This window comes from Bipolaris victoriae (genome assembly GCF_000527765.1).
Source record: "Bipolaris victoriae FI3 unplaced genomic scaffold scaffold_0, whole genome shotgun sequence".
Taxonomy (NCBI): Eukaryota; Fungi; Ascomycota; class Dothideomycetes; order Pleosporales; family Pleosporaceae; genus Bipolaris; species Bipolaris victoriae.
In genome coordinates this window covers 815750-840756 of record NW_014575392.1, presented here as the reverse complement: position 1 = coordinate 840756, position 25007 = coordinate 815750, and the positions used below count along the sequence as shown (strand labels likewise).

At 48.4% G+C, this 25007-nt stretch overlaps 11 protein-coding genes across 11 annotated transcripts; 6 read left to right on the top strand and 5 right to left on the bottom strand.

Annotated features, from left to right (window-relative positions):
• Positions 1 to 614: 614 nt before the first annotated feature.
• COCVIDRAFT_83684 (hypothetical protein) lies at positions 615 to 1502 on the top strand (the record flags this gene model as incomplete). The annotated part of the gene is made up of 1 exon (XM_014707329.1): positions 615 to 1502. The coding sequence occupies one exon, from the start codon at positions 615 to 617 to the stop codon at positions 1500 to 1502; it is 888 nt and encodes a 295-aa protein (XP_014562815.1).
• A 43-nt stretch (positions 1503 to 1545) lies between these two features.
• Positions 1546 to 2485, bottom strand: COCVIDRAFT_83354 (hypothetical protein; the record flags this gene model as incomplete). The annotated part of the gene is made up of 3 exons (XM_014707328.1): positions 1546 to 1972; positions 2021 to 2369; positions 2419 to 2485. The coding sequence occupies 3 exons, from the start codon at positions 2483 to 2485 to the stop codon at positions 1546 to 1548; spliced, it is 843 nt and encodes a 280-aa protein (XP_014562814.1).
• Positions 2486 to 2842: 357 nt separating this feature from the next.
• On the top strand, positions 2843 to 4654 carry COCVIDRAFT_32715 (hypothetical protein; the record flags this gene model as incomplete). Its single annotated transcript, XM_014707163.1, has 4 exons — positions 2843 to 3158; positions 3208 to 3967; positions 4015 to 4252; positions 4313 to 4654. The coding sequence occupies 4 exons, from the start codon at positions 2843 to 2845 to the stop codon at positions 4652 to 4654; spliced, it is 1656 nt and encodes a 551-aa protein (XP_014562649.1).
• Positions 4655 to 4847: 193 nt separating this feature from the next.
• On the bottom strand, positions 4848 to 6010 carry COCVIDRAFT_21695 (hypothetical protein; the record flags this gene model as incomplete). The annotated part of the gene is made up of 3 exons (XM_014707096.1): positions 4848 to 5312; positions 5403 to 5931; positions 5988 to 6010. 3 exons carry the CDS (start codon positions 6008 to 6010, stop codon positions 4848 to 4850), a joined length of 1017 nt encoding a protein of 338 aa, XP_014562582.1.
• A 610-nt stretch (positions 6011 to 6620) lies between these two features.
• Positions 6621 to 7736, bottom strand: COCVIDRAFT_83943 (hypothetical protein; the record flags this gene model as incomplete). Its single annotated transcript, XM_014707327.1, has 4 exons — positions 6621 to 6753; positions 6802 to 6952; positions 7003 to 7648; positions 7701 to 7736. The coding sequence occupies 4 exons, from the start codon at positions 7734 to 7736 to the stop codon at positions 6621 to 6623; spliced, it is 966 nt and encodes a 321-aa protein (XP_014562813.1).
• Positions 7737 to 8325: 589 nt separating this feature from the next.
• COCVIDRAFT_11147 (hypothetical protein) lies at positions 8326 to 9753 on the top strand (the record flags this gene model as incomplete). The annotated part of the gene is made up of 2 exons (XM_014707018.1): positions 8326 to 8661; positions 8728 to 9753. The coding sequence occupies 2 exons, from the start codon at positions 8326 to 8328 to the stop codon at positions 9751 to 9753; spliced, it is 1362 nt and encodes a 453-aa protein (XP_014562504.1).
• Positions 9754 to 12722: 2969 nt separating this feature from the next.
• On the top strand, positions 12723 to 13575 carry COCVIDRAFT_21691 (hypothetical protein; the record flags this gene model as incomplete). Its single annotated transcript, XM_014707095.1, has 2 exons — positions 12723 to 12771; positions 12830 to 13575. 2 exons carry the CDS (start codon positions 12723 to 12725, stop codon positions 13573 to 13575), a joined length of 795 nt encoding a protein of 264 aa, XP_014562581.1.
• Positions 13576 to 14192: 617 nt separating this feature from the next.
• Positions 14193 to 16145, top strand: COCVIDRAFT_83549 (hypothetical protein; the record flags this gene model as incomplete). The annotated part of the gene is made up of 3 exons (XM_014707326.1): positions 14193 to 14425; positions 14538 to 14936; positions 14987 to 16145. The coding sequence occupies 3 exons, from the start codon at positions 14193 to 14195 to the stop codon at positions 16143 to 16145; spliced, it is 1791 nt and encodes a 596-aa protein (XP_014562812.1).
• Positions 16146 to 16635: 490 nt separating this feature from the next.
• On the bottom strand, positions 16636 to 18514 carry COCVIDRAFT_11143 (hypothetical protein; the record flags this gene model as incomplete). The annotated part of the gene is made up of 2 exons (XM_014707017.1): positions 16636 to 16652; positions 16864 to 18514. 2 exons carry the CDS (start codon positions 18512 to 18514, stop codon positions 16636 to 16638), a joined length of 1668 nt encoding a protein of 555 aa, XP_014562503.1.
• Positions 18515 to 19635: 1121 nt separating this feature from the next.
• Positions 19636 to 20793, bottom strand: COCVIDRAFT_21688 (hypothetical protein; the record flags this gene model as incomplete). The annotated part of the gene is made up of 3 exons (XM_014707094.1): positions 19636 to 20060; positions 20108 to 20410; positions 20463 to 20793. The coding sequence occupies 3 exons, from the start codon at positions 20791 to 20793 to the stop codon at positions 19636 to 19638; spliced, it is 1059 nt and encodes a 352-aa protein (XP_014562580.1).
• Positions 20794 to 23681: 2888 nt separating this feature from the next.
• On the top strand, positions 23682 to 24812 carry COCVIDRAFT_21687 (hypothetical protein; the record flags this gene model as incomplete). Its single annotated transcript, XM_014707093.1, has 1 exon — positions 23682 to 24812. The coding sequence occupies one exon, from the start codon at positions 23682 to 23684 to the stop codon at positions 24810 to 24812; it is 1131 nt and encodes a 376-aa protein (XP_014562579.1).
• Between the last annotated feature and the right edge of the window lie 195 nt (positions 24813 to 25007).

Below are 25007 nucleotides of genomic sequence, written 5' to 3'. Positions count from 1 at the left end.
TAATGATGGTCAGTCTCAGCCAACCAAATGAATCCATATGTAGCCGAGGGTACTACGCGTAGAGAAAGTGGCTTGGCAACGACTTGATGGGTGGAGAGTCAAGGATCCGGCTGATGTTAAACTTGCCCGCGCTTTGTTTTCCGCTGCCGTCATGGCATGCGGTAGCGAGTCATCTACTCCACTTTCCCCGCACCCGACTCTGTCATACTATGAGAAATCCCGCACTGAACGGATACCTGTCTTTGAATCGCTAAATTAATTATTCGTATACGCTCGAGAGTCATGTTAGGGCATGGATTAGAAGCGTTCATCGTTGAATAGCACCGATGTCTGGTAGCGAAAATATTGCAAGGAATAGCGACGATGACTTAGGGAGAACTGCAAATTATCTAGTATCGTCAACCCAAAGAACGGAGGTCATGAGATTTCGATAGAAATATTTGCTTATCCCCGGAAGATCCCCTCCTTTCCTTGATGCGGAGAAGGAATGTTGTACTACACCGGATATGTCTCATACCTCGTAGAAAACACTGGTGTTGCAAGATGCGCTGATAATTGTTTAAACTCTTTCGACACCCAAAAAAAGACATACCTCATACAAGACGCTTCCTGAGATGCCTACAAAAGTTGCTCTGATTACCGGTGGAGCTTCGGGAATAGGTTTCGCTACTGCGAAGGCCCTCTCAAAGCACTTAAGCGAAAACTGGGACATTCACATAGTCGACCAAAACGCCGAAGCAGGCAAAAAAGCAGCATCTGAGCTAAAGGGCGCCTTTTTTCATCAAGCCGACGTTACAAGCTATCAGTCTCTCACTTCTGCCTTCGAGGTAACCTGGACCAATGCCGAACGCCTCGACTTCGTATTTGCAAATGCCGGAATCGTCGAGAGAGATAACTTCTACGCAAAGCATGATCTCAATGGTCCACCTCCCTCACCACCAAACAAGTTCAGCGCCGACATAAATTACAAGGCCATGGTTGATACGTCGTATCTCGCTTTGCACTATTTTCGCAAGACCAAAGCCAAGAATGCCGGAGATGGATTGGATCCTGTTCTGATCATGACAGCTTCTTGTGGTGGTCTGTATCCGAGCGAGTTCTGTCCCATTTACAGTGGAAGCAAGGCTGGATTGATACTTTTCAATCGCGCAATCGCAGTGGCATATCACAATGAAGGCGTACGCACATCTACCATCTGTCCTGGGACTATCAAAACAGCGTTGATGTCGGAGGAAGAGTGGAAGTTCTTCCCGGCCGAGCATTTTACACCAGTCGACACTGTCTCTGACACTGTTGTGAAGCTAGTTGAAGGTGCAGAAATGAAAGATGCGAAGGGGATAACAAAGAGCAAGAATGAGATTTGGGGATTGACGGTGGAGGTTAACGGAAGGAACTTTTACTTCAGGGATGGACCTGAGTACTGTGATGACAATATGAAGGAGATGATGACAAATACTAGTATGACAAAGCAGTTGACTAGGATTGAAGGCAAAAGCAAGTAGGGATTATGCAACACATCTGCGCGATTGGAGAGTAATCAATTGTTTAGATCTTTGAATACCGTCCACTTGTCAGTCTCACTCCACCATCTACAGCTATATCCTCTCCATTGATATACGCTGCCGCAGGACTGCACAAGAATACCATCACCCCAGCAATGTCTGAGGCTTCTCCTAATCGTTTCCTAGGATTCATTTCTTCCAGCTCTTTCTGTCCGCCTAGTATTTCAATCAAGCCATTAGCGAGCTTTGAAGGAAAGAAGCCAGGCGCGACGGTATTTGTCGTGATGTTCCTCGGCCCAAGCTCGATTGCGAGCTGTCGCGACAAATGATTCACAGCTGCTTTGGAAACACTATACATGATAGTCCCATGCTCTCCTACATGAGACACTGTCGTTCCAGCCGTTGAGGATACGATAATGATGCGAGAGGGGGAGACGCGAGTGCCAGCGCGCTCCAATAAAGGCGCGAACCTGATGCTCTTAGTGGACGCGCTTCTGAATATTTTATTTCGTACATACAATCTGCAAAGATTGAAGACACCACGGACATTCAGGTCCAAAACTTTCTGGCTCGCCCAATCTGGCGTGGGATTAAAAGGGCCGCCCCAAGTGGCCCCCGCATTGCACACAAGGATGTCCAACTTATCGTCGGTCTCCTGCACCTTTTTAACCAATCTTTCTATGTCCTCAGTATCTGCGACATTCGCGGCGATACCAACTGCAATTCCAGGAACAGGCAACTTATTGAGTTTCTCAACGGCTTGGTCAATGCCCTGCTCTCCTTCGTTCTTACGCGCGGAGATGAAAACCTTCTTTGCTCCAGCGAGGAGAAATGCAGTCGCAGTGTGCAGACCCAATCCTCTAGAACCTGGTAATCTGAGTAAGATTTCATGCCATCGAATCTTGTTTAACTTCACCTCCTGTAACCAAAGCGACTTTGCCGTCAAGACTGAACATGCGGTTGAAGTCCTTAATATCAGACATGATGAATTTCCCCGATTGGTAAGAGACCATAGAGAAACGACAGAATGGTTTATCAGGATACCATACTTGATAAGTACTAGACAAAGATAGTCTGACTCTGAGGAGCTCGGTCAGTGGAGTCCGATAACCAGGTACTTATCCTCGGTAACAAGGAGTGCGGTCTGTGCGGTCCGGGTATCCCGTAGCTGGTCATGTGAGGTGGCTGCTGCAGCTAACAAACCACGTAGTTTTGGACTATAGCGTTGACCGCTTGTGAACTCATTTTCTCTTGTCAATCTCTGGGTTCGTCCGTTTCTAAATAGCTGTCATAGTCTACATCGACCTGATTGAGCGTGCATCCCGCTGTCATCCGCCAACATGCCTTATTCATCGCCTTTCCCCGCATTAACCATCCCGAAATGCAATGTGCTGCACTATCTATTTCCTCAAGAACAGACTCCCTCTGACACGCCACTATGGATTGATTCAAAAAATACAGAGCGCCACCTTACGCCACGGTCCATGCTACAATGGACCAAAAGATTGGCAGTGGGCTTAGATCGTATTGGTAGCAAACCAGGAGAAGTTGTCATGATCTTCACGCCCAATCACATCTTCGTCCCAGTTGCATATCTTGGAATAGTTGGATCAAAGCGTATATTCAGCGGTGGCAATCCAGCCTATACCCTCTCAGGCAAGTCTTTTGCATCACGTGTTTGCCGTGATGAGCTGACAGATCTTAGAGATGGTACACCAGGTTACCAACACCCAAGCCCAAATTCTTCTCGCGCATCCCAGCTTGATAAAAGTGGCAGTGGGTGCCGCAAAAAAAGCTGGTCTGCCAGAAGGTCGTGTCTTTCTGTTTTCCGACGAGCCTTGTGCACCAATTGAAGGGTGTAGAGACTGGAGAGAGTTCCTTCCATCACAGGCCGAGGTGAAAGGCTACGAATTTCCTGCTTTGTCAGAACACGAAGCAACGACTACTACCGCAACAGTAAACTTTTCATCTGGAACTACCGGGCTGTCCAAAGGTGTCGAAGTGAGCCATTTCAATTTGATCGCTAATAGTGAGCAAACTATTTTCATGCGATCTGCCAACAAACCCTGGACCGCTGACAAACGACCCGCTGAGAGATGGATCTCCTTCTTACCATTATATCACGCCTATGGTCAGATGTACACTATGATCATGGGACAAAAACTTCAGGTCCCGTCTTACATCATGCAGAAATTCGAATATCCCGAGTTTCTAAGAATCATCCAAGATCACAAGATAACGCACCTCCAGCTGGCGCCTCCTATCTTGATTATGCTGAGTAAGAGACCGGAAACTAAGAACTATGATCTGAGTAGTATCACGGATATCTTGTCTGGCGGAGCGCCGTTGTCGAAGCAGCTCCAGAATGAGATAACTAACAAGCTGGGCTGTGAGATCATACAGGGCTGGGGCATGACTGAACTCACTTGTGCAGGAACGCAAGTAACTGGTGGCACGGTAGATGAGTAAGGCAAGAATCATGCTTAACTCGAATGCTGTTAACGTTCAATAGTTCTGGAAGTGTGGGCAACTTAGATCCGAACTGCGAGGCCAAGCTCCTCGACGATGACGGCAATGAAGTTCCCGAAGGCCAGCCCGGTGATCTCTATATCCGAGGACCACAAGTCTTTCTGAGATACTGGCGCAACCCCGAAGCTACGAGAGAAGCATTGTCTCCAGATGGCTGGCTGAAAACTGGTGATGTTGCCGTCGCGAAGAAAGGATGGTTTTGGATTGTGGATCGCAAGAAGGTGACTATATACTGAAGGGAAAATACAGCCCGCCCAAGTCAAGTCCTAACATGACTACAGGAACTAATCAAAGTGAATGCATTGCAAGTTGCGCCTGCAGAACTCGAGGCAGTGCTACTCCAGTATAACCCCATTGCTGATGCAGCTGCTGTGGGGATCACGATCGATGGTCAAGAGTGGCCCCGCGCTTATGTTACACTAAAGGAGGAGTATAAGGGCAAAACGACTATTGAAGACATTCACAAGCATATGAAGGAAAAGGTGGCAAAGCACAAACAGCTTGTTGGTGGTATCGTATTTGTAGATGAGATACCGAAACTACCATCAGGAAAGATTGTTAGAAAGCTTTTGAAGGAGTGGGCAAGGAGGGATGCGGAGAAGATGAGCAAGGCCAAGTTGTAAATAAGGGGTACAATCACGATTGGACCTTGAGAATCAGATCCTTGTATCTTTGACGCAGATATCGATCATCTCTTGTTACAAGAATTCATGAGTTGAAAAACAAGTTTCGAAAAGATAACTCATCATTCAGTGTCTTGCCGAAATACCGACACTACGCATGGTTCCTAACGCTACTATCCCATTCCCCTAGTACTTAAAACACAACGACCTGTCTTTTCTCGGCAAGACCCTTTTTCATATCCTCCACCATATTTGGCAAATCTTCCAATTTACGATACTCGACTTCAGGTTGTATACCATGTTCCCCGGTAAAATCCACCGCCTTCTTCATCCTCTGAGAAATACCCATGCTCTCAGCCTTGATCTTATATCGACCCAACGTTAAGTCAACTGCATTGATGAAATCAAGGTTGTTGGGTGGAATCCCGACAACCATGAGCAACCCTCCCGTACGTAAGAGATGGGGTGCGCCGGCATACGCCATGTTTGAGCCAGAGTAGACAGCAGCTGCATGACAGCCCTTACCATCTGTGAATTTCTTGATCTCATCAATATAATTTGGATTCGTTTTGGAATTGAAAGTCGCATCAGCGCCGAGTTTCTTTGCCATGGAAAGTTGAGAGTCGTTTATGTCGAGAGCGATAGTTTTGATACCCATCTGCCCTATTTAGTCAGCCTTGGATTCATCTCGCCTCTTCTCACAACAAGGGCTCGAGATACAATAAAGGAAATAAGAAAACTAACGTACCGCTTTAGCATACTGCACGGCATACTGACCCAACCCACCACACCCCACAATCGCCAGCCACATACCCTTCTCCAACTCGCACGAGTCCACACTATTAAACGCCGTGATCCCCGCACAGAACAATGGTGCCGTCCTCTTCATATCGAGGCTCACAGGCAACTTAATCGCATTCATCCAATCCACAACCGCATACTCTGCGAAGAACCCATCCACCGCAAAGCCTTGCAGCTGCTGCTTCCCTGTCTCACACTGCGAATTGCTTACTTTGCAGCCATCACACGTGAAACAGCAACCAGTGAAGTAGTTGAAGCCGATCGCGTCACCGATAGAGAAACCGTGACCTGAGGCTTCGGAGCCCATGGATTCAATATGGCCGACGCCTTCGTGGCCGAGTGTCACAGGGTAGTTTTTGCGAAACCTCGTTCCAAGGTCGGAGTGGCATAGTGATGCAGAGTGTATTTTGACTAGGAATTGGTAGGGTTCTGGGGTTGGCCTGGTTATGTCGTTGATGACGACCTTTTGTTCTTTGCTTATGGTTGTGTGAAAATTTGTGGGATTGTATGGGTGAGGGAAGGCGGAACTTACGGGTCCCACTGGCCGGCTTTCATGATTGCAGTTTATATTCGATACTTTAGTGGTCAAGTCCATATATATTTGAGTACCACAGTGGCTCGTTCTCAAGCTATATTTGTACCTAGACAAATTCCATCTGTTGCCGGTATTCCGCACCATTGGCGAACATAGTGTGAGAACCCTGCAAGTGATATGACGATGCATCCTAGTAAAGTCAGTCTTCCAAAGAACACCGTAAATTCGCAGGGATTAGCCAGATGCATTAGGCAGTGTCCCCTTAGGAGGAGTAGGAAGTGGGGCCGACAGGAAGAAAGCGGGGTTGAGTAGAAAGCGAAGCTAAAGGGTAGAGAGTGCGGTTAACAAGTAGTAAGCGAGGTGAAGACGTCTACGGATATAACAAACACTCGGCGATTTTCTCACTAGACTATGGCATGCTTTTTCCGGATATCGTATCGTTGGTGCCGGTAGAACAGCAGATATTGCACTAGCCCGAATCAAAAAGGCTATTTTTTGCCCAGCAGTGTGGGAGTTGCTAGACGACCAATTGGCTAGGTACAGTGTATGAGTCCTTCATCTTTGCCTCAAAGAACACTATAGTATGCGTACGTTTCTAAGTGTTTGCAGATGGAACACAAAGATAGCTCCTTATGCTAGGACAAATCTCACTCCTTCTATCATTTTTTCAAAGAATTCCTTCCTCGGCTTATCAAGCTTTGAAGATTGCCAAGCCATAAAGAAATGCGGGTAACCTTCGTACATGTCGAGTCGATTGAGTACACTAGATGATCATTAGTACATTGGTCAAAAAGGTATATGCTGTACATACCCTGCTTTATCAAGCTTTTCTTTAATAAGCAAACCATCGTCTCTCAGCGTATCGTGTCCTGCAACGGCAAGGTACACCTTCTTCAAATCCTTGATCCTAGAATGCAAGAGAGGGGAACCGTAGGGATCGGTTGGCGGTGGGCCAAAAGCGTCTACGTGATGTTAGCACTTCTATTGATTGGAAATGGGGGTTTCATGTTACCCCAGAACGCCCGCATTGTTCCTGCAGTATTGAGAGTATGCCGGTCATGTTCCTCCATAGCCGTATACTTGGCCTTCAAGTCCTTCGGTACCCCATCTGGATGGACTGTTGCCGGCATAAGGCCAATAACACCCACGAGCTGCTCTGCTAGTCCGTCATCTATAGCCCTCAGTGCAGTTGCCAACGCGAGCTGTCCACCTGCTGAAGTGCCCGCCGTGAGGAACTTTCCATCAGCGGTGTTCAACCGCTTTGAATTTCTCAAAGCCCATTGCAGAGCCTCGTAGCACTCGTTCATCAATCCCGGATGTGCATTCTGGGGCGCAAGTCCATATTCAACGGAAACAACCACCATATCACCCGCTTTTGAAACGGCTCTGCTGAAAGGATCGTCACCGTCTACGTTGCCCATGGCCCAGCCTCCACCATGATAATACATACAAACCGGCCTGTCACCTTTGTATGATTCAGGTGTGTATATGCGCAGCTTGAGCCCTTTTTCCGTCGTAATATCTTCTGTTTTAACAGAAGGATCTGGCACAGGAAATACGTGCTTGGCTGCCATAAGTTCCCCAATACGTGTATATTGTTGGAACAAATTTGAGAGAGGCGGCTCCAGGATTATACGCTCTCCGAATTCCTCTTCGAACTGAATATCGGTCAATATGGATTGAAGGACCCGTTACGAGGTTCGTACAAACCTCTAGCCATGGCTTTGCAAAACCCTCGTTAGCCATTGCTCATGAATTGAGATCGTTCTTTGAATTGAGGTGATTCTTTTGTTATTGTTGAGATGTAAGATTGATTGTTTGAGTCCGCAAAGATCTGGCCTCTGAAGGTATGTCTATCCACGCTAACCAATATTTGGGAAACAGCGCCACATCAGCGGTGACTTCTCCATATGTGGTGAACTGCAATTTCCACAGTGATGAACTTAAATCGCCAAGTATCGCACTTGGAGAGTTCTATCTCCGTTCATGGTGTAATGCGCATATCCAGCATCACGGATGCTGTTAGTGTCATGAGTAAGGAAGCGTAGTACTAGTAGCGTAGTCTCTCCACACTGCATTGTGCGGGGGCGGTACTCCACCTCCGCTCTCCACCTTCACGCCTAAACAATTCCGAAGAATCCCGTCAGTCCCCAAAACTCCAAAGTAGCCTCGGCTTCGACCGAGCGCGCCACTAACGCGTCGTTTTGTATGCATGCAGCATGCAGCAGCGAGTCATGACTTTCGATTCATACGTTCAAGTCGCGTCTTTTTACTCTTCCCGCGACATATGCTTGCATCATAGATCGCACTCATATCAGCCCCAACATCCTCAAAAATGGACATAGACATCAACAGCCATGCAGCCTTCTCGCGCATACCACCATGGGTCAAAGCAAAGTTGCGTCCGATTGCAATCTCAAAGATAAACCAAGTATATGAATGGGTTGAGACTGAGTGTATACCAGCAGAGCGCATATACAAAGCTCAACTCAGCGCAAGCAAGACGAGATGGGAGACTCCAGCCATCATCCACGAGCTGCGGAAAAAAGCAAAGGCGCAAGGACTATGGAATCTGTTTCTGCCAAACCACTTTGTTGAGAGTCCTGGATTAACGAATCTGGAGTATTCATGTTGCGCAGAGATAATGGGAAGAGTGTACTGGGCAGCGCAGGTAAACCCAACCTTCCCAAAATCCCACATACCGGACAATAAAGCACACATCTGACTTCCTAAATAGACTATGAACTGCCACGCCCCGGAGACCGGCAACATTGAACTCCTCGCAAAATACTGCACCCCATCCCAGAAAGAAAAATGGCTACATCCCCTCATGAACGGCGACATGTCCTCGGCCTACAGCATGACGGAACCCGACGTCGCCTCCTCGGACGCCACGCAAATCGGCATAAAAATGGAAATCACAGACAAAGAAGTCATCATCAACGGCCGCAAGCTCTACGGCAACTGCCAATACAACCCAGAAATGCAACTCTTCATCCTAATGGGGTGCTCCGACCCCTCCAACCCCAATCCCTGGAACAGACACACGACGCTCGTTGTGCCCGCCAACTCCCCCGGACTCCGGCAAGTCAGAAACCTAACCATAATGGGCTATGACTGGGCGCCCGAGGGCCACGGCGAATTCGTATACGAGAACGTGCGGGTGCCGCTAGAAAACATCATCCTAGGTCCAGGTCGCGCCTTCGAAATCGCTCAAGGGCGGCTGGGACCCGGTCGTATACACCACTGCATGCGGCTCATAGGCCAAGCCGAACGCGCCTTCGAACTCGCGCTCGTACGATGCATGGAGCCGCGCAAGAAGCCACGGGGCAAGTTCATCGGCGAGTTCGACAGCAACATCGAGCGGATAGCGGATATGCGCATGACGATTGATGCGATGCGACTCGTCGTTCTCAACGCAGCGGATACCATGGATCTACAGGGCAACAAGGCGGGCAAGTATGCGATTGCGCAGAGTAAGATTATGGTTCCGAATGCGCTGCTTAAAGTTATCGATGAGGCGATGCAAATGTATGGTGGGCAGGGACTCACGCAGCATACGCCTTTGCCTGAGATTTGGACGTATGCGCGATTTGTGAGGGTTGCGGATGGGCCGGATTCGGCGCATAGACATCAGGTTGGAAGGGATCAGATGAAGACGGCGCAGGGGTTTAGGGATAAGGCGAAGGGGTATACGGAACGGTATAGGGAGTTGTGCAAGAAGTGGGGATTGGAGCCGGAGGAGTTTGAGGGGATAATGTAGTAGGTGTCTCTTCCTTCTGTATAGGTACGAACACATTAGCAAGTTTCATCACCCACATCCTGTGTGAGTAGCAAGAAGGGAGTAAGGTGTATAAGAGCAATAAAATACTATTGTTTCTTCTAGTTGTTGAAAGATAGGAAAAGGGTATCATATCCAAAGCCTAAAATGGCGGTTCATGTTGGTATCATCCACACATGCCCCGGTTTCGTTATTCATACTGCAATGGGCGGTGACCCAAAGCTTAAGGTGTCATCATCGTCAAAAAAGGATGCTGCTTCTTGAGTCGACATGATAAAGTCGTCAAATGAGGTGTTCGCCGCTGTCGTGGCAGCCGGCTTCGAGGCTAAGGTAGGATGCGATTCGACCGCGCATTGCTTTTTCGCTGGTGGTGCATGCGTCCTGGATGGCGCTGTAGCGGCTCTTCGTTTTGTATTAGCTACGGACATTGACTTCGGCAGCTGTGAGGCTCTGAGCTTTGCAAGTTCAGCATCAAGACCTGTCGCAAAAGGCCCTGGGTTCAAACATTTTCCAGCTATTTTCTTATTAGACATTGAGGGTCTGCTATTGTTGGTGACTGCAGACGAGCGTGCTGGCGTATATGTAGATGTTATGATAGGGTCGCACTTCAATGGCATAGCCAATGGCTCCACTCGTGGTGCCACAGGTGCAACTTGAGTTGTCTTGTGGGTTTGTGCAGAAGACGCTCTCTCTGAAAGTGCTGTCGGTATGATTTTCGACGCCATAGGAGTGGTTTGGATTTTCGATTGATTAGAGACACTATGAACAGGCTCATCATCCAGATCGTCGAGGGAGAAGTTCAGGTCTTGGGTGGAAATTGGGGGGAGGTCCTCAACGATGGGAAGTGAAGTGGCAATAGAGGTCGTGCTGGTTCCGATGGCCTTGGGTTCTGTTTCGGAGGCAATTTCACGCGAAATTTGCGTACTACTTTCAAAAAAGTCGTCCCAGCAATCGGCTGGCGCTGGCGATGCAGGTGACTTTAAGGATGTATCTGCAGCAGTTGTTGTGTTCGAAATGTTCGACAAGGTTGATTTCGACGCTGGAAGACCGGGAAGCTTGAAGTCTGGATTGGAATTTACTTGAGGCTTTGCTCGTAGCCCTGGTGGTGTCGTCTTTCGGGATAAAATAGGAGGCGATATCCGACCTGGAATAGAAGGTAGCTTGAACCCAGCTTGCGGTGTGTCTCGTGGCGGTTGAGATGACGTGTAATTGATGGCGACGCAGATGGGAAATTGTGTGCGTTGAAATGGATATTGGTCCAAGTTCCTGTATTTTGCGCAGAAGGAAACCCGAGTAAGGAATGTTTTGGTGCCTTTTAGCCGTCCATCCAAGACCAAACATTCCAGCCGGTCATTCTCAGATCGCAGAATACGAAGATGTTGACTCTTCGATAACTGACTGCTCGTATGTAAGTCTCTAAGTACAGTAACAACGCAGCCGACTCTGAGACGTAGACGATGCGGTGGTAGTCCCACAGGATTCAGTTTATGCAATAGCCCTAGAGCCGGGTCCCATTCGTGCATCTTTAACGAGACATCCTGGGAGAGAAATTCTATCGTAGACCCAGCCAGTTTATCCAGAGTAGCCTCTACTGTTTTATTTATGGGTCCATGGGTGCGGGTGAAATCGAGGTCCTCCTTGACAGGACCAGGCTTTGGCGTAATCGGGGCGAGTAGCGGACCTGGTGTGATTTGAGCGGTAGGTGGTGGTGGTAATGGTGGCGGTGCATTCGCAGGGATTTCCTCAGCTGAATCTGACATAACTAGGTTGTGTGCTTCCAAAAGAGAGTCGTCGTCCAAGTCGTCGTCCGCCCATTGTTCGCCCAATGAAGCATTCGACTGAGGCAGGTCAAGGTCCTTATCCTCGTCTTCCTCGTCATTATCCCATGGCTCCTTTTCCAGATTGGCAACCGCCTCCTCTAACTTTCTTGTGAGTTCCAACTCCTTTTTGCGTTTTTCGTCATCGTTTCTTTTCTTATTCAACCCAAGAAAAGATTCCATCCCATTTTTCAGCTGCGCCTGGGTGTGGCTATATCCAATCAGCTGCGTCGCCAATCCAACCCCCAGCTGCTTTCGGGCTGCGGCTTCCTTTGCTTCTTTCTCCGTGCGCTTCTTTTTCGCGGCTTTACGGCGCTCTTCGGCCTCTCGCGCATATGTGGCCCGCTTGTTCAACTCCAACTCGCGCTCCAGCTGCTTCCTTTGCCGCTCACTGAGAACCGGGCCATTTTTTTTGTGCTGCCGCTTGACTTCGGTCGAGGTTTGCGCGATCCTGTGCGGGGTTGGTGTCATTGTGGGGTGCGCATCGCGTTGATGAGGGGGATGTGGGCAAGGGTATGGGGAGTGTGGCGGTGGATGTTGTGCATAGCCGCGCTAGCGACACGAAGTCACGTGCATCACCTATGGCCATACCAGCAACCAACAACCCCTTTTTGTGATCTTCCAAAGCAGTTTCAGACGGGGGATTCTAATGGAACACTAAAACAAGGCTTGACCAAAAATCTTCGCACAGTACTGAAATTACTATGTACGCGAAACTGCTGCGTCACACCACTGCGTGGTAGACATGGCCAACTTCAATTTATCCTGATAGATCGCCGCTTTCAAACCTACGTGGCATTGGTAATCGTCTTACTCCATCTACAATGAAATAAACAGCATACGTGCAGCGGACTAGGTTCATTCAGGCCCACGATCATCGGGAAAAGATCATCCGACCTTCCCCAATGCCCATCTACCCCGCGAGAGCGGCATCACCCGGCATCGCGCCTTACCCTCTAGAGATGCGGACATATGAACAACTTCCCGAGTTGCAGCTTGTACGATGCTAGTTCTAATCAACTAGCGGGGATGTAGTGAAGACAGCTGGTGAAACGGTTGCTTGTACACATAGTACTGGAATTCGATACCTGTACAAAAGCGCGTAATTTGCAACTTTACACTAATCCTGTTGCCATGTCATTCGTCTTGAAGGGAGTCGCATACATTACTGGTGCTGGCTCTGGTATGTCCAACAGACTGATACGTCGGACCTCGTAGTTCTTGTGGCTAACACGATCAAGGCATCGGACAGCACACTGCATATGCTCTTGCAAGGCAGGGAGTGCGCTCATTCGCCCTCGTCGATCGCAACCCCGTATCAAAGACAGTCAGCGAACTAAACAAAATATCGCCTGATGTCTTGGTCAAAGAGTTCGAGTTAGACGTTACCGATGAAAAGGCTGTTGATGATAGCATAGAAAAGACCGTCAAAGAATTCGGTAGATTGGACTACGCGATCAATAATGCGGGCATCGGTGGCATGATCAAGACGTCGGATCAGATACCAAGGGACGACTTTGAGAAGATTGTGTCTGTCAATACAATTGCTGTCTGGCAATGTCAGCGCGCCCAGATCCGGCAGATGTTGAAGCAAGACAAATTATTGGACTCTTATCGCTCCTATCGGGGGTCCATCGTTAACGTAGCGTCCATGTATGGTGTGGTAGCACCGCCGCTTAATGTCCCGGCTACAGCATACGCTACAAGCAAACATGCAGTTGTCGGCCTTACCAAAGCTGATGCGCTCGCCTTCGCCCACAAAGGCATCAGAATCAATGCCATATCTCCTGGCTACGTATTAACACCGCTGGTCCGTGAAACCATGAGTAAAGGCGACATGATAGAGCAAGAGAGGTTGAAGGTCCCAATTCACCGCTATTCAGAGATGGAAGAGATTGGCGATTGCATTGCGTTTCTGCATTCCGATGCGGCTAGTTACATTATTGGGGCCAATTTGGTTGCAGACGGTGGATACACAGTCTCATAAAGACCGGAGCAAGTGCATTCATCCAGTCCTTGGCCGACCATTCAATACATTATTATATCTTCTGCATATGTACGAAAAGTGTTTGCCAACAACGTTCACCAAAGTCGGGGTCATCTCGGCAGACTTGTTTTCTCCACCCCAACTGTAACTGCTAGCTCCATCTCACTTGGAGATTTACATTTGCCACTACACTCCAACAAATCTATCGTGCTGCCTATCCAGGGCTCGCATGAATCGCCCACTGATATCCGGTCCAACTTTCAAGGGTCAGTTTTCGAGTTGCCGTGTCATGTAATGATTACCTAGCTACGGAAATCGTTTGCCACGTCATGCTACAGGGAGTCACTTGCATCTTTTCTCCTTATTACGAGTCATCCACACTAAATGATTCCCCGGTATGAATTTGAACGCACTTAGCCGAACCCCAGATTTTGACGCATGACTAGCCTGACTCGGATTGTGGAGCGATCGATCGCATGTCTGACTCTTTGAGAGCAGGGCGTTGTAGTCCTGTCACAACAATAGAATTTAAGAACCTGTATATCTCTGGTCAAAGCCGTTGATTATCCTGTCTTCCCTCAAAGCTCCTTTGTCGAGTCACATAACATCTTGACACAATGGCAGACGGATTTATCATCCCATCATCAGCCAGTCCAGAATCGGATGCTCGACATCGATTACAAGGACCAATTCACGCGCAACGCCATGTCCGGGTCATATGTATCGGTGCTGGTGCTTCAGGTCTCCTGATGGCATACAAGCTGCAAAGACATTTTTCCAACTACAGTCTTCAGGTCTACGAGAAAAATCCTGAAGTGTCGGGCACTTGGTATGAAAACCAATATCCGGGGTAAGTACCGGCTAAGATCTTGGGGTGCGGGGACAATGCTACTCTGGCCCCACAACTCGCCCTTCTAACCTATCTATGGAAAATCAAGGCGATTACTAATTTTCAATCGCAGATGTGCATGCGATGTGCCTTCTCACAACTATACGTGGTCTTTCTTTCCGAAGCTTGACTGGTCGGCTGTCTACGCCAGTTCCAAAGAGATATACACATACTTCAACGACTTTGCATCAAAGTTCGGACTCCATAAATATGTCAAGACCCAACACCAGGTTATTGGTGCACAATGGAACCAGCAAAAAGGAGGCTACAATGTGCAAATCAAAGACCTCGAGACTGACAGAATAGTGGATGACCATTGTGATATCTTAGTGAATGCTGGAGGCATTCTGAACAACTGGCAATGGCCCGCTATACCAGGTCTGGAAAAATACAAAGGCACACTACTTCACACTGCAAATTGGGATGAGAGTATTGACCTGAGAGGCAAGAACGTTGGTCTTATTGGAAATGGGTGAGTCTTCTGTACTTTCCAATAACTAGCATACGCTAACCCCACCAAAGCTCTTCCGGCATCCAAGTTCTTCCAACAATCCAACCATATGTAAAGAAAGTGATAACATTCATTCGAGAGCCGGCTTGGGTTTCTCCTGTTCAGGGTCTTGAGCAACATGTCTTCTCTGAAAGTGAAAAGCTAGCATTTGCTACACAACCCGGGGTCTTGCGCGATTACCGCAAAGATATTGAGCGAGGCCTCAATGGCCAATTTGGCGTCTTCCTCAAAAACACAAACATACACAATGAAACCGAAGCTTATTTCCGGGAGCAAATGTCGGAAAAGCTAAAAGATGAATACCTTAGGAAGCGCCTCATTCCAGATTGGCAAGCCGGCTGCAGACGATTAACACCTGGTGTTGGCTACCTCGAAGCCCTGGGCAAGCCAAATGTACAAACCGTATACGGCGAGATCAACTCAATAACTGAGCGTGGCTGTCTCTGCGACGACGGCAACGAGTACCCCGTCGACGTCCTCATCTGCGCTACCGGCTTCAACACATCCTTCAAACCACGCTTCCCCATCATAAACTCCTCAGGAACCAATCTCCAAGACGCCTGGACCAAAGAACCACGCTCCTACTTCGGCCTCGCCGCCGCCGACTTCCCCAACTACCTCGTCTTCCTCGGCCCCAACTGCCCCATTGGCAACGGACCCGTCTTGAGTGCCATCGAAGCCCAAGCCGACTACATGTGCAAGCTCATCGACCGCTTCCAAACCCACAACATATCGTCATTCGCACCAAAAGCAGAAGCAATCGACGATTTCATCGCCTTCAAAGACGAATTCATGAAGAAGACAGTATGGAACGATCCCTGCCGCTCATGGTACAAATCCCTCGGCCCCGATGGCCCCGTAACCGCGCTCTGGCCTGGCTCAACACTCCACTACATCGAGGCGCTAATGGAGCTGCGCATGGACGACTGGGACGTCAAGTACACGGGCAATAGGTTTAATTGGCTGGGCAATGGGTATTCGCAGACGGAGATTGATCCGACGGCTGATTGGGCGTTTTATATCCGTGAGCAGGATGATGATGAGCCGATCTCGCGGTTGCGGAAGTTGAGGATTTTGAATAAGAGTGGGACGGTGCAGCCGACTGCTGGGGTTGATTTTACAGGGGCAAGGGCGAAGGAGAGTGCGGTGGCGGTGGAGGCGAAGTTGTGAGGGGTTGGAATGCACGGGTAAAGGAGTAAGTGGGGGTTTGTGCTTGTATAATTTTTGAGTGGGGGGTTAGGAAGTTTTTCGTGGGATTTTGTATCGAGTAGTTGTTCTGAGTGTTTGAGAGGATCTTTTCGGTACGATAAATGGCTCTCGGCAATAAAATAGTTTCATTCACGGTACCTGTCGCTAAGCATCCGATGCTGTGCAGTGTCAATGAGCGTGTATAGTGCTTTCATGGAAATGAGCAGCGCTGGGTAGCAGCTGTACTATCTGGCGCGATCTTAAAAGGTGTAGATAAAAAATATGGATCATATGTGTGATACTTCGTGGTTCCCCAGATGTTTCCAGATATACAATCGATATACCATTGGGCCGTGGACCCCTGAGATAGCCCTATAGAAGAATATCTGCTCGATCCTCCATCGGCATTCAACCCCCGGTAGAACATACCTCATATGCATCAAGAGCGCATGAACAAACAAGCAATCGAATCTTATACAATTAGGCAATCTAGAAAGAGACATTCAAGTCTTCTATCTCTAAACCAAAACCAGCAGCCCCCATCAAACAAAGACAGCTCCAGCAAGTCCATTCTCACCCATTCTTTCCTCCATAATGAAAAAGAAATACAAGAAAGCAAGCACCACCACCCACATCCCACCAACCCACTGCCTCACCGTACCATACAAACGCATATGCGGAAAGTTCGGGTGTCACGTACGAAGCATGTCGCGGATAAGGCGAGGACCCGTCGTCGTCACCGTCGCCGTCTCAATCTTCGCCACGATTTCCATCGTCGGCGTGCTTCTCAAGATGGTAGGCACTGCGGTTAGCATTGGTATGCTTTTATCGGTGATGACACCGGGACGCCGCATGCCTGGGACAACCCGTGCGGCATCGAAGGGTGTGGGCATGACTTCGCCGGGTGGAGACCGCGTAGCGATAATGGTGGGGGTAAAGTCTTTGTCGAGGATAGGGTGGGACTGCCAGAAATTGAGGAAGAAGGGTGGTCGCTTCGCGAAGGTGGTGGGAACAGTGGTTGTAGGTTTCAGTTTCTCGTCTTGAGGGGTTGCAGTGGCTGTGCGAGATGGTTGAGAGGCTGAGGAATTGGCAATGGCGGTTTCCAATGTGGTGTTTTCGATCTTGGTACTTGGGTGTGATGCTATCTGAGGCTCAGAATAAGAGCTGGTAGAGGACACAGGAGGCAGTAAACTTGTCGACTCGTATATGGTCACAGGTACATCCTTCTTCCTCTTCATCAACTGAACCCTTGGCTCTGAGTTCTCAAAGGATCTCCCATTCAGGAAACTGTATGGTACCGTTCCAAACTTTTGAAGCACATTTGTCATGGTCATTATCGCGCTTTGTGCAACTACTTGAATACTACCACCGATAGGCGTTGCAAGCTCCAGGGACTTAATCGACATCTCGGCAAACATTCCGACCATAGCGGTCGCATTCTCGGTCTCGTGCCATTGTGCGAGGTTGATTTTCATGTCTCTGTGCGGCAGTCGTGACAAAGCATTGCAGCTCAGCTTGTTGAATTCCCTGAGTGATTTCGACGCGTTAGGCTGGTGAGCTGCAATCGAGGTAAACTGCGTTTGTTGAGACGTAAAGTCGCTCAAGAGACGCCCATAAGTTCTTTCCAGGTTTTGGGAGCGGTCGATGTATCGGAGGCGTGTTTCCAATTGAGATACGAATAGGGCTGTGTCAGTTACATCAGTACCCAAGCCAAGAAAAAGCGCGTTGGTAAGCTTATTGAATCCAGCATTGAGTGCAGCATTGAGATTTTGATGATCGATCTTAGTCTTCTTCTTCGACTTCTTCTTCGCCTTCTTCCTCATGGTCTTAACCATATCAGGATTCAAAACCTTGCAGACGGATTTTGAAAATCCGGTAACGAAACCATTTCCGAAGATGTAGCTTGAGCCGAAGGCGAGCGCATCACTCGTCTGAGGAACCTTTTTCATCTTCATCGAGGTCTCCAGGATATCTACACAGACACGAGCTGGGTAGCTTAAGGAGCTGTTTTGTCGGTGGCTGTAGAAAAATCTGACGTCATCCTCAGGGAGCAAGAGGGCAGCCAGGTACCCGCCGGCGCCTTCTCCTGGCAACTTGCCGACGGGAGTCATATCAGGCCAAAGCCCATAGTCTTTGGTTTCGAATGCACCCATCAACTCGACCAAGAGACTTTGTGCTGCCAGCCAGATAGCGGGGGTTTCGCCTAGAGGGGGATGTAACAACGATCTATACTCGATGCGCCAGTCGGGAAATGGTTCAAATAGACCTGATTCATCATGCTTTGCGCTGATTTTCCCTATGAGGGCGAAGACTGGCAGGACATTGCAGGCGAAGCGGATTATTTTCGTCATTCCAGATAGCAGGTGTGATTGAGAAGTTGAACGGGCGTGTTAACGCGGCGGAAATACAGAGCGGAACTTCGTATAAGAATACCGTTGACAATATATAGCTGTAGATTGTGTCATATGTGCAATAGGCTCTCATTTGAATCAATTATCGCTAGAAAGAACAGTGACGCAAGAGGTAGACGCATTAGACTTGTGGGTGTAATTATCTCAAATGCATCTGTCGTTTAAGGCATGCTCAGTAGACCCCATCTGGGACTAAAGATCTTTGTAATGAGAGTGACACGAATAGACCAGCCTTGACCGCTCATATTGAGGTACTTTACCAAGATAATGCATATACAATATGTGCATATAACAGCGCTCGAGCTGTAATCGCCAGTCGATTTGGTGGTGCAGGGTCGCCATTCTGTTGGTGTAGACCCACGTTGAGCGAAGAGGGTCATATGTGGAAACGTCATGGAAAGGAGGGAAGATACCAGGTGCTTATTGATCAAAAGCAGGGTCATGAATCCACTGCTATTATACTCCGCATTCACATCCTAGAGCTACAACACCATCCGGTAAACTCATGATTTACTCTAGGAGTAGCGAAGAGCGACTTGTATCACAAAATCAGTAGCATCTAGAACAGCAAATACGTACCAATGGGCTTTGAGACGCATCTCACGTATCGCGTATAGCCAGAACATACAAATTCGTCTCAACCGTTACTCGATGCATTTATTGAAATCACCATGGTGTGGGAAAAGGGAACAGTCCCCGCCGCACGGATCGGTGCAGGCGGAGGGTCAATGTGGGGAGGTCTTGGCATACTTACAGGTAGTACGTAAGTAGTCGCCCCTGAGTTCGGCACTTTGCTCACCGTGTCTCTGCATTCTCAGCCACGTCGTGTTGTCATCTTACATACTTTCAAGGCACGGGCATACGAGCTCGGAATCTTGAACCCGACATGGCGGATCATCCGCGCAAGCCATGAGTTATTTTGTCCTATTAGCTAGCTATGTGCGGTATCTAAAGTTCAGTCTCTCGAAGAGAAGTGAGCGGAAGAAGTGAACTATTGCCTGCGTCATGTTGTGTTTGAGCAGTTTGCCTTATTACAAATTCTAAGTCTCAGAGCCACCCTTCTACGCATCTGAGGACGGTGATGGGGATGGTGAAGGCGCGGCGGCTTGAGGTGTGCCTGGCCAACCCGCGTATTTACTATCTGGGTCCTCCACAGTACCTTCAGCAGTCCACTTCCCGACAGGAGACGTCCAATTCTGAATTGCATGAGGATCAATGCCCACGTCAATCGTTGCATACAACCCGTCCTCATAAGTTTTGCCAATCTTCGAGACCTTCATGAATGGGTTCTCAGTGTGATTAGCGTAGTAGATAAAGAGTGCATCCATGTCATTTCCAATTTGGTATTGCCTGTTCAAGGTGTAGGGATATATCTTGTTGAGATCGTTGATGAATTCCTGTTCAAAGTAAAATTGACCAACGTGGGTGATGGTACCGCCTTCGATAGTGTTGTTAGGAAGGAGTTTGGCGTGATGGTGAACGACAGCTAAGATCATTAGCGTTGGAATATGGAGGTGTAAATGGGTGTCTTACTGTGCAGATGATTTGTACGGCCACCATAGTATCCTGGAATGAGTGTGATGAAGGAAGCGGTGCCATCAACATTCGTCGGTTGTACACCACGCAGGGCATTTGAAGAAAGGTCCGAGGAGCCGTCGCCGTTGACAGCGGAGTGCACGCCGGAGTAGACACCAGTCGCGTTAGTTCCCCAAAGCTCTATATAAGCACCTTTGATAGGACTGCAATCCCGTACGTCGATCAAATTAATGTCGACATGTGCTTTAGGGCCTTCCTGACCAGACAAGATATTCTGCCGAACGAGTTCGCCGGAAATATCTCAAGATGCGTTAGCAGACACACTTTTCGTCTCCTGGATTGAGGAACTCACAGAAAGGGCCGTCAGTCTGCTCGATATCAAGCGTGCATGCGCCCTTTTTACCGTAGCTCAATTCCACTTCTACAGAGTCGCGACGAACCAACTCGTGTGCTTGTGCAAAGCCGGCTTCGACTCGCAGTTCATGAAGCCTGTCCTCGCGCCTTTGGTGCTGCTCTCTGACCCACCCAGAATCTACAAGACTACGCTTGCAATCTAGGATGCTTCGACGCTCCGGATGGTTGAGATGAGCATGTCTTCTCAAAATTTCCTTATGGATATCGCCGTGTGCGAATACATTAGAAGCCAAAAAGGCAGTGGTGAGAGCAGGTATAAGATGAACCATGGTGGCAGCGCAGGATCCGTAAAGGAAAGCAATCTTCCCTCCATTGTATCACTACGGAGTTTGGTTATTTATACGTCTCGTTCTCGGTGCGTTGTTGTCATTAAAGTTACGGAGGTGCAGATCTGTAATACCACCACCCCAGCATTCAATCCGTATTCCCTGTAGTGCTTACTCTTAGATGATCGTTGAGATCCAAGGCTGTAATCATCCTCACCGCAATTGGCAGCGGCAATTCCTCATTCCCATGCATGTCCAGCAACTATACTGTCGTTCTTTCAATATCTCGCCTCGGCAGTTGAGAATGTTGAGAGGCGTAACCCTAGTACACAGAATGCCCTAGGGAAATTGCTGACTATTGGGCATAAATGGGAGGCATCCGCTTAGTACTCGTAGTTGGACGCGGTCGCATAACTCCATTCATGGATCGGACGCTCATGCTGTAAAATGAACACGAATATGAATATACACATAAAGCTGCAAATATGCGTCCTGATTTCGCTGTTCGATGTATTAACCCTGCATCAGGAGCACCCCATGCGAGTCTGATGATTTTCACCAAAGTAACCCTTTCCAGCCGAGCCGGACCAAGCTGGCTATCAGGGGCATACTGGCGGTATACAACCAGGCAAGCTTACAGTCGAATGAGCATAGTGGTCTATATCAGAATTCTAATGGAAAAGGGGTGACTGAGAATACATGTAAGCATCCGGGTAATATGTGTCTCACTCGGCACAGCTCGTGTCAGTATGTGGACCGGGCTTGGAGTGCTGGCAGCTGTCGCGTTCGCTGTGGATAGATGTGAACCGTATTAGCTACTGTATAGAACTTGATTTTTGGGCTTTCGTCATTGAATGCAAAACACAATCAAGTCATGGATTTTGCCGATTACTTGTGCATTGGTAGGGTAAACACCCAATCACGAAGCGCATGGCGTACACGAGGACATGTAAGACTCACGCACGTCAACACCGAAAGTAAACTGTGAGAGTTACCGACCCATACTTCGGTCATCACCAGGTTTTCAAGAACACGGAAGTTTTTAACCTATCGTAATCAATGAATATGAGGAAGCTGGGATGACACTTCTCTGAAGGGGATAACCTGCTTGACTTTTTGTATATCCTTATGCAAATCTTCTTTTATTTGTCGGAAATCCAAATTCCGTGTCGGAATGTGCGATGAAAGACGTTGCTATCACCATCGCAACAAGTCTGATGCTTTGGTATGCTATTGAATGGGGATTATGACGTGACGATGAATGTTTCCCTTGAAACGTCAACAATAAAACCAGGTTGCGATCAGATCTGACCAACTTCCACTTATGTCCGAGATGACCTACATTCTTGTTTCTAACGGGAAAGTTGCGTCATGATAGATGCCGATGAACTAGTTTGGTGTTCAATGCGGTTGGAGAGTAGGTTGCTAGGCTGCAACCATGGACGGAGGAATGTTACTTATCACGTGACCTTACCTTTATGTAATTGTTCTTTCACCAATACTATTTTGAATTCACTCAAGTGCATATAGCTTGCATTTACAGTTGATGCCTAATTTGGTAATTTGATCGTATACATTCAGAAACCCACGACTCATGGTCGTCGCCCAGAATCAGGGTTCAAGGTAGCGGGAGTTAATTTCGATAAGCTTTGGACGTCGAGTTTCTTGGAGGAAATGTGAGAGAGTGACTCAATTTAGAATATCGAACATCACCATGTGATCTGAATTACTCAGAAACACAAGGAAGCTAGAGGTTGGGGATATTCAAGGCAAATAAAAAACGAGGCGTGGCTTTTCAGCGCCAATCAATAGAAGAGTCCTTACAGCATCTATTCCTTGTAATTTCATCTTGAAATCTAAGTACTGGATTTTATTTTCGCTCTGGGTTGATATTCTTCTGGTTCTTTGTTTCACTAGCGCTCGTCAGGTAGCTTTGCTGTCTCACCCGCTGATGGGACTGGGAATTCCATTCGCCAAAGGTGGCCTTTGGAGCCGACAAGCAAGATCGTATAGGCAATATTTCACTGAACATATAGTCAAAAAGCTTCGCCCAGGACTCACGCGACATTCCCGTTGGATGAAAGTTGGATGATCAAGTGAGAATCGTGAATCAAGGGACAAAACTACCAAGGAATAACCTTGAGGAACAAGCCGAACCTTGTCGCACGTACCACGAGAGACAGAGGACTCGTAAAAGGGCCAGGCTTCAGATCTTGGTTAAGCGAGAATTTATTTTGTAAAGGGCTTCAGCCTACTTGGTCTAGCCCTGGCGCCCTTGGGCCATGCTCGGTTCTTGCTCCTGAACGATTGTCGCTTATGACGCCATCGTATACTGTGGAAACGAGCAAAAAGAAATATTTGCATGCAGCTCTGGCAAAACAAGACATGGTGTACAAAAGCACTGTTGAACAAAAGAGCAACGACAGGTGCGCTCCTTACCCAGGTAGAAATAGCGCTGTTTCTAATTCGTCACTTGCTCGCGACTAGCCATTCCTTCGTCGCTGACTGAAACAGCAACACCCAACCACTGAAACACGCAACGCCAGGACAATCCCGACACCATTGTCTTATATTGTTTTATCTACCGTGTCGCGCTCTGGAGATGGCGCTATGCAGTGAAATAAAGCCTGAGAACCATCATCTGGCCAATAGCCATGCCAATAGCAGCGCCCGGTACGCTTCGGCGGCCATCAATAATCTTAACATCTTGCATGCTTACGAATAGAATGGCAGCAGTGTGAAGAGCCAGTGTGTGATGATTGCAAATAACCGAGGAAACATTGCTTCTTTCCTGAAACCTCGAAATAGCTATTGAAGGCTGCAGATGCCAATCTTTTCGCCTGTCACTGTTTCTCTTCCGTCTCCTTTTGTCTCTAAAATCGCCCCAGGCAATGGACATTCGCATCGACTCTGTGAATACTTCAAACCTCGACTATGCCAAATATCTCAATGACTCCAAATCCTCCAAGCACTCATCCAGCCACAAGGCAAATCTATCGGGCGCAACAATGCTTGACTTGCTTAGTGGCACTGAAGGTTCCATCGCTGCCGCGTATCAAACTTCGCATTCGAAGCCTCAGCCGTCGAGACCAGGGCGCCCTTCAGATGTCTCCTCAAGCAAGAATGAATTGCGACAAACAAATCGGATGCTGGTGGAAATAGTCCAGAACGCCCAATTGGAACTCGCGACGCAAAGACAAACGATGCTCGACATGCAATCGCGGATCCTCCAGCTCGAACATGTCTTGTACAAGAGTAACAGCAGCGCCCCAGAATCGTGCGCAAGCGGCGCCACCACTACCACCACACAACGAGTAGCTTCTCAAACCAAACCTGTAGAAGAGAAGATACTCGTCAATCCAGCAGCCCAACACCAAGCATCAGGCCTCTCCGTCACCCCTACCAACAAGCCCGAATTCTGGAAATCACCCAGCCGCTTCTCCGGCTTCAACTTCAACTTCGACCTCCTCGAAACCGTCCCAAGAAGTTCCAAACCGTCCCTGCAATCGCAAAAACAACAACAAAAACAGCATCGACAGCAAAGGCACCCCTCCGAAGCTCCAAAAGTCTACAAACCCTCCCGACCCCCAGCGCCTCCCTCCAAGTCCCCTCATAACACCACACAACAAGCTGCACCCCACAACCACCGCACTCTCACCAAAAAACCTTCAGAAGCAACACTACTCACCCGCCCAACCCCCGCCCACGACACAGTAAGCGACATAAAAGAGCAAATAGTCGAGTACGAACACGTCAAAATCCCTTTTCCACCACTCCTCCACTCGCCGCCCAAAACCGCGCGCAGTAGACTGGCGCCAACGGTGCAGAGCAGAGACGACGAGTTGACGGCGTTGCCGCAGATGCCGGAGCAGGTGCAGCCTGTGCAAGAGCAGGTGGCGGGGAAGGGGGCGAGGAGGGGGATAAAGAATATACTGATTAGCCGGCCTTTTTCGAGGAGTTTTAGGATTGATTGTGCGAATGGGCTGGAGAGGCGGGCAAGTCATTTTGGGGTACTTTCATGAGGAAAGAAGAGCCATGGGTGTTTTTTTTTCTTGGGATTTTGCGTATTGAGGTCCTAGGGACTTCCGCATTACTGTACTCTGCCATTTCCTTTGTTGTCATTGTTTTCTATGAGATGATATCGCTCAGGTAAGCGTGAATGCGGCGTGCCACAACTACACAGTCTGTTTCTTTTAGAGTATGTTTCAATTGTTTAT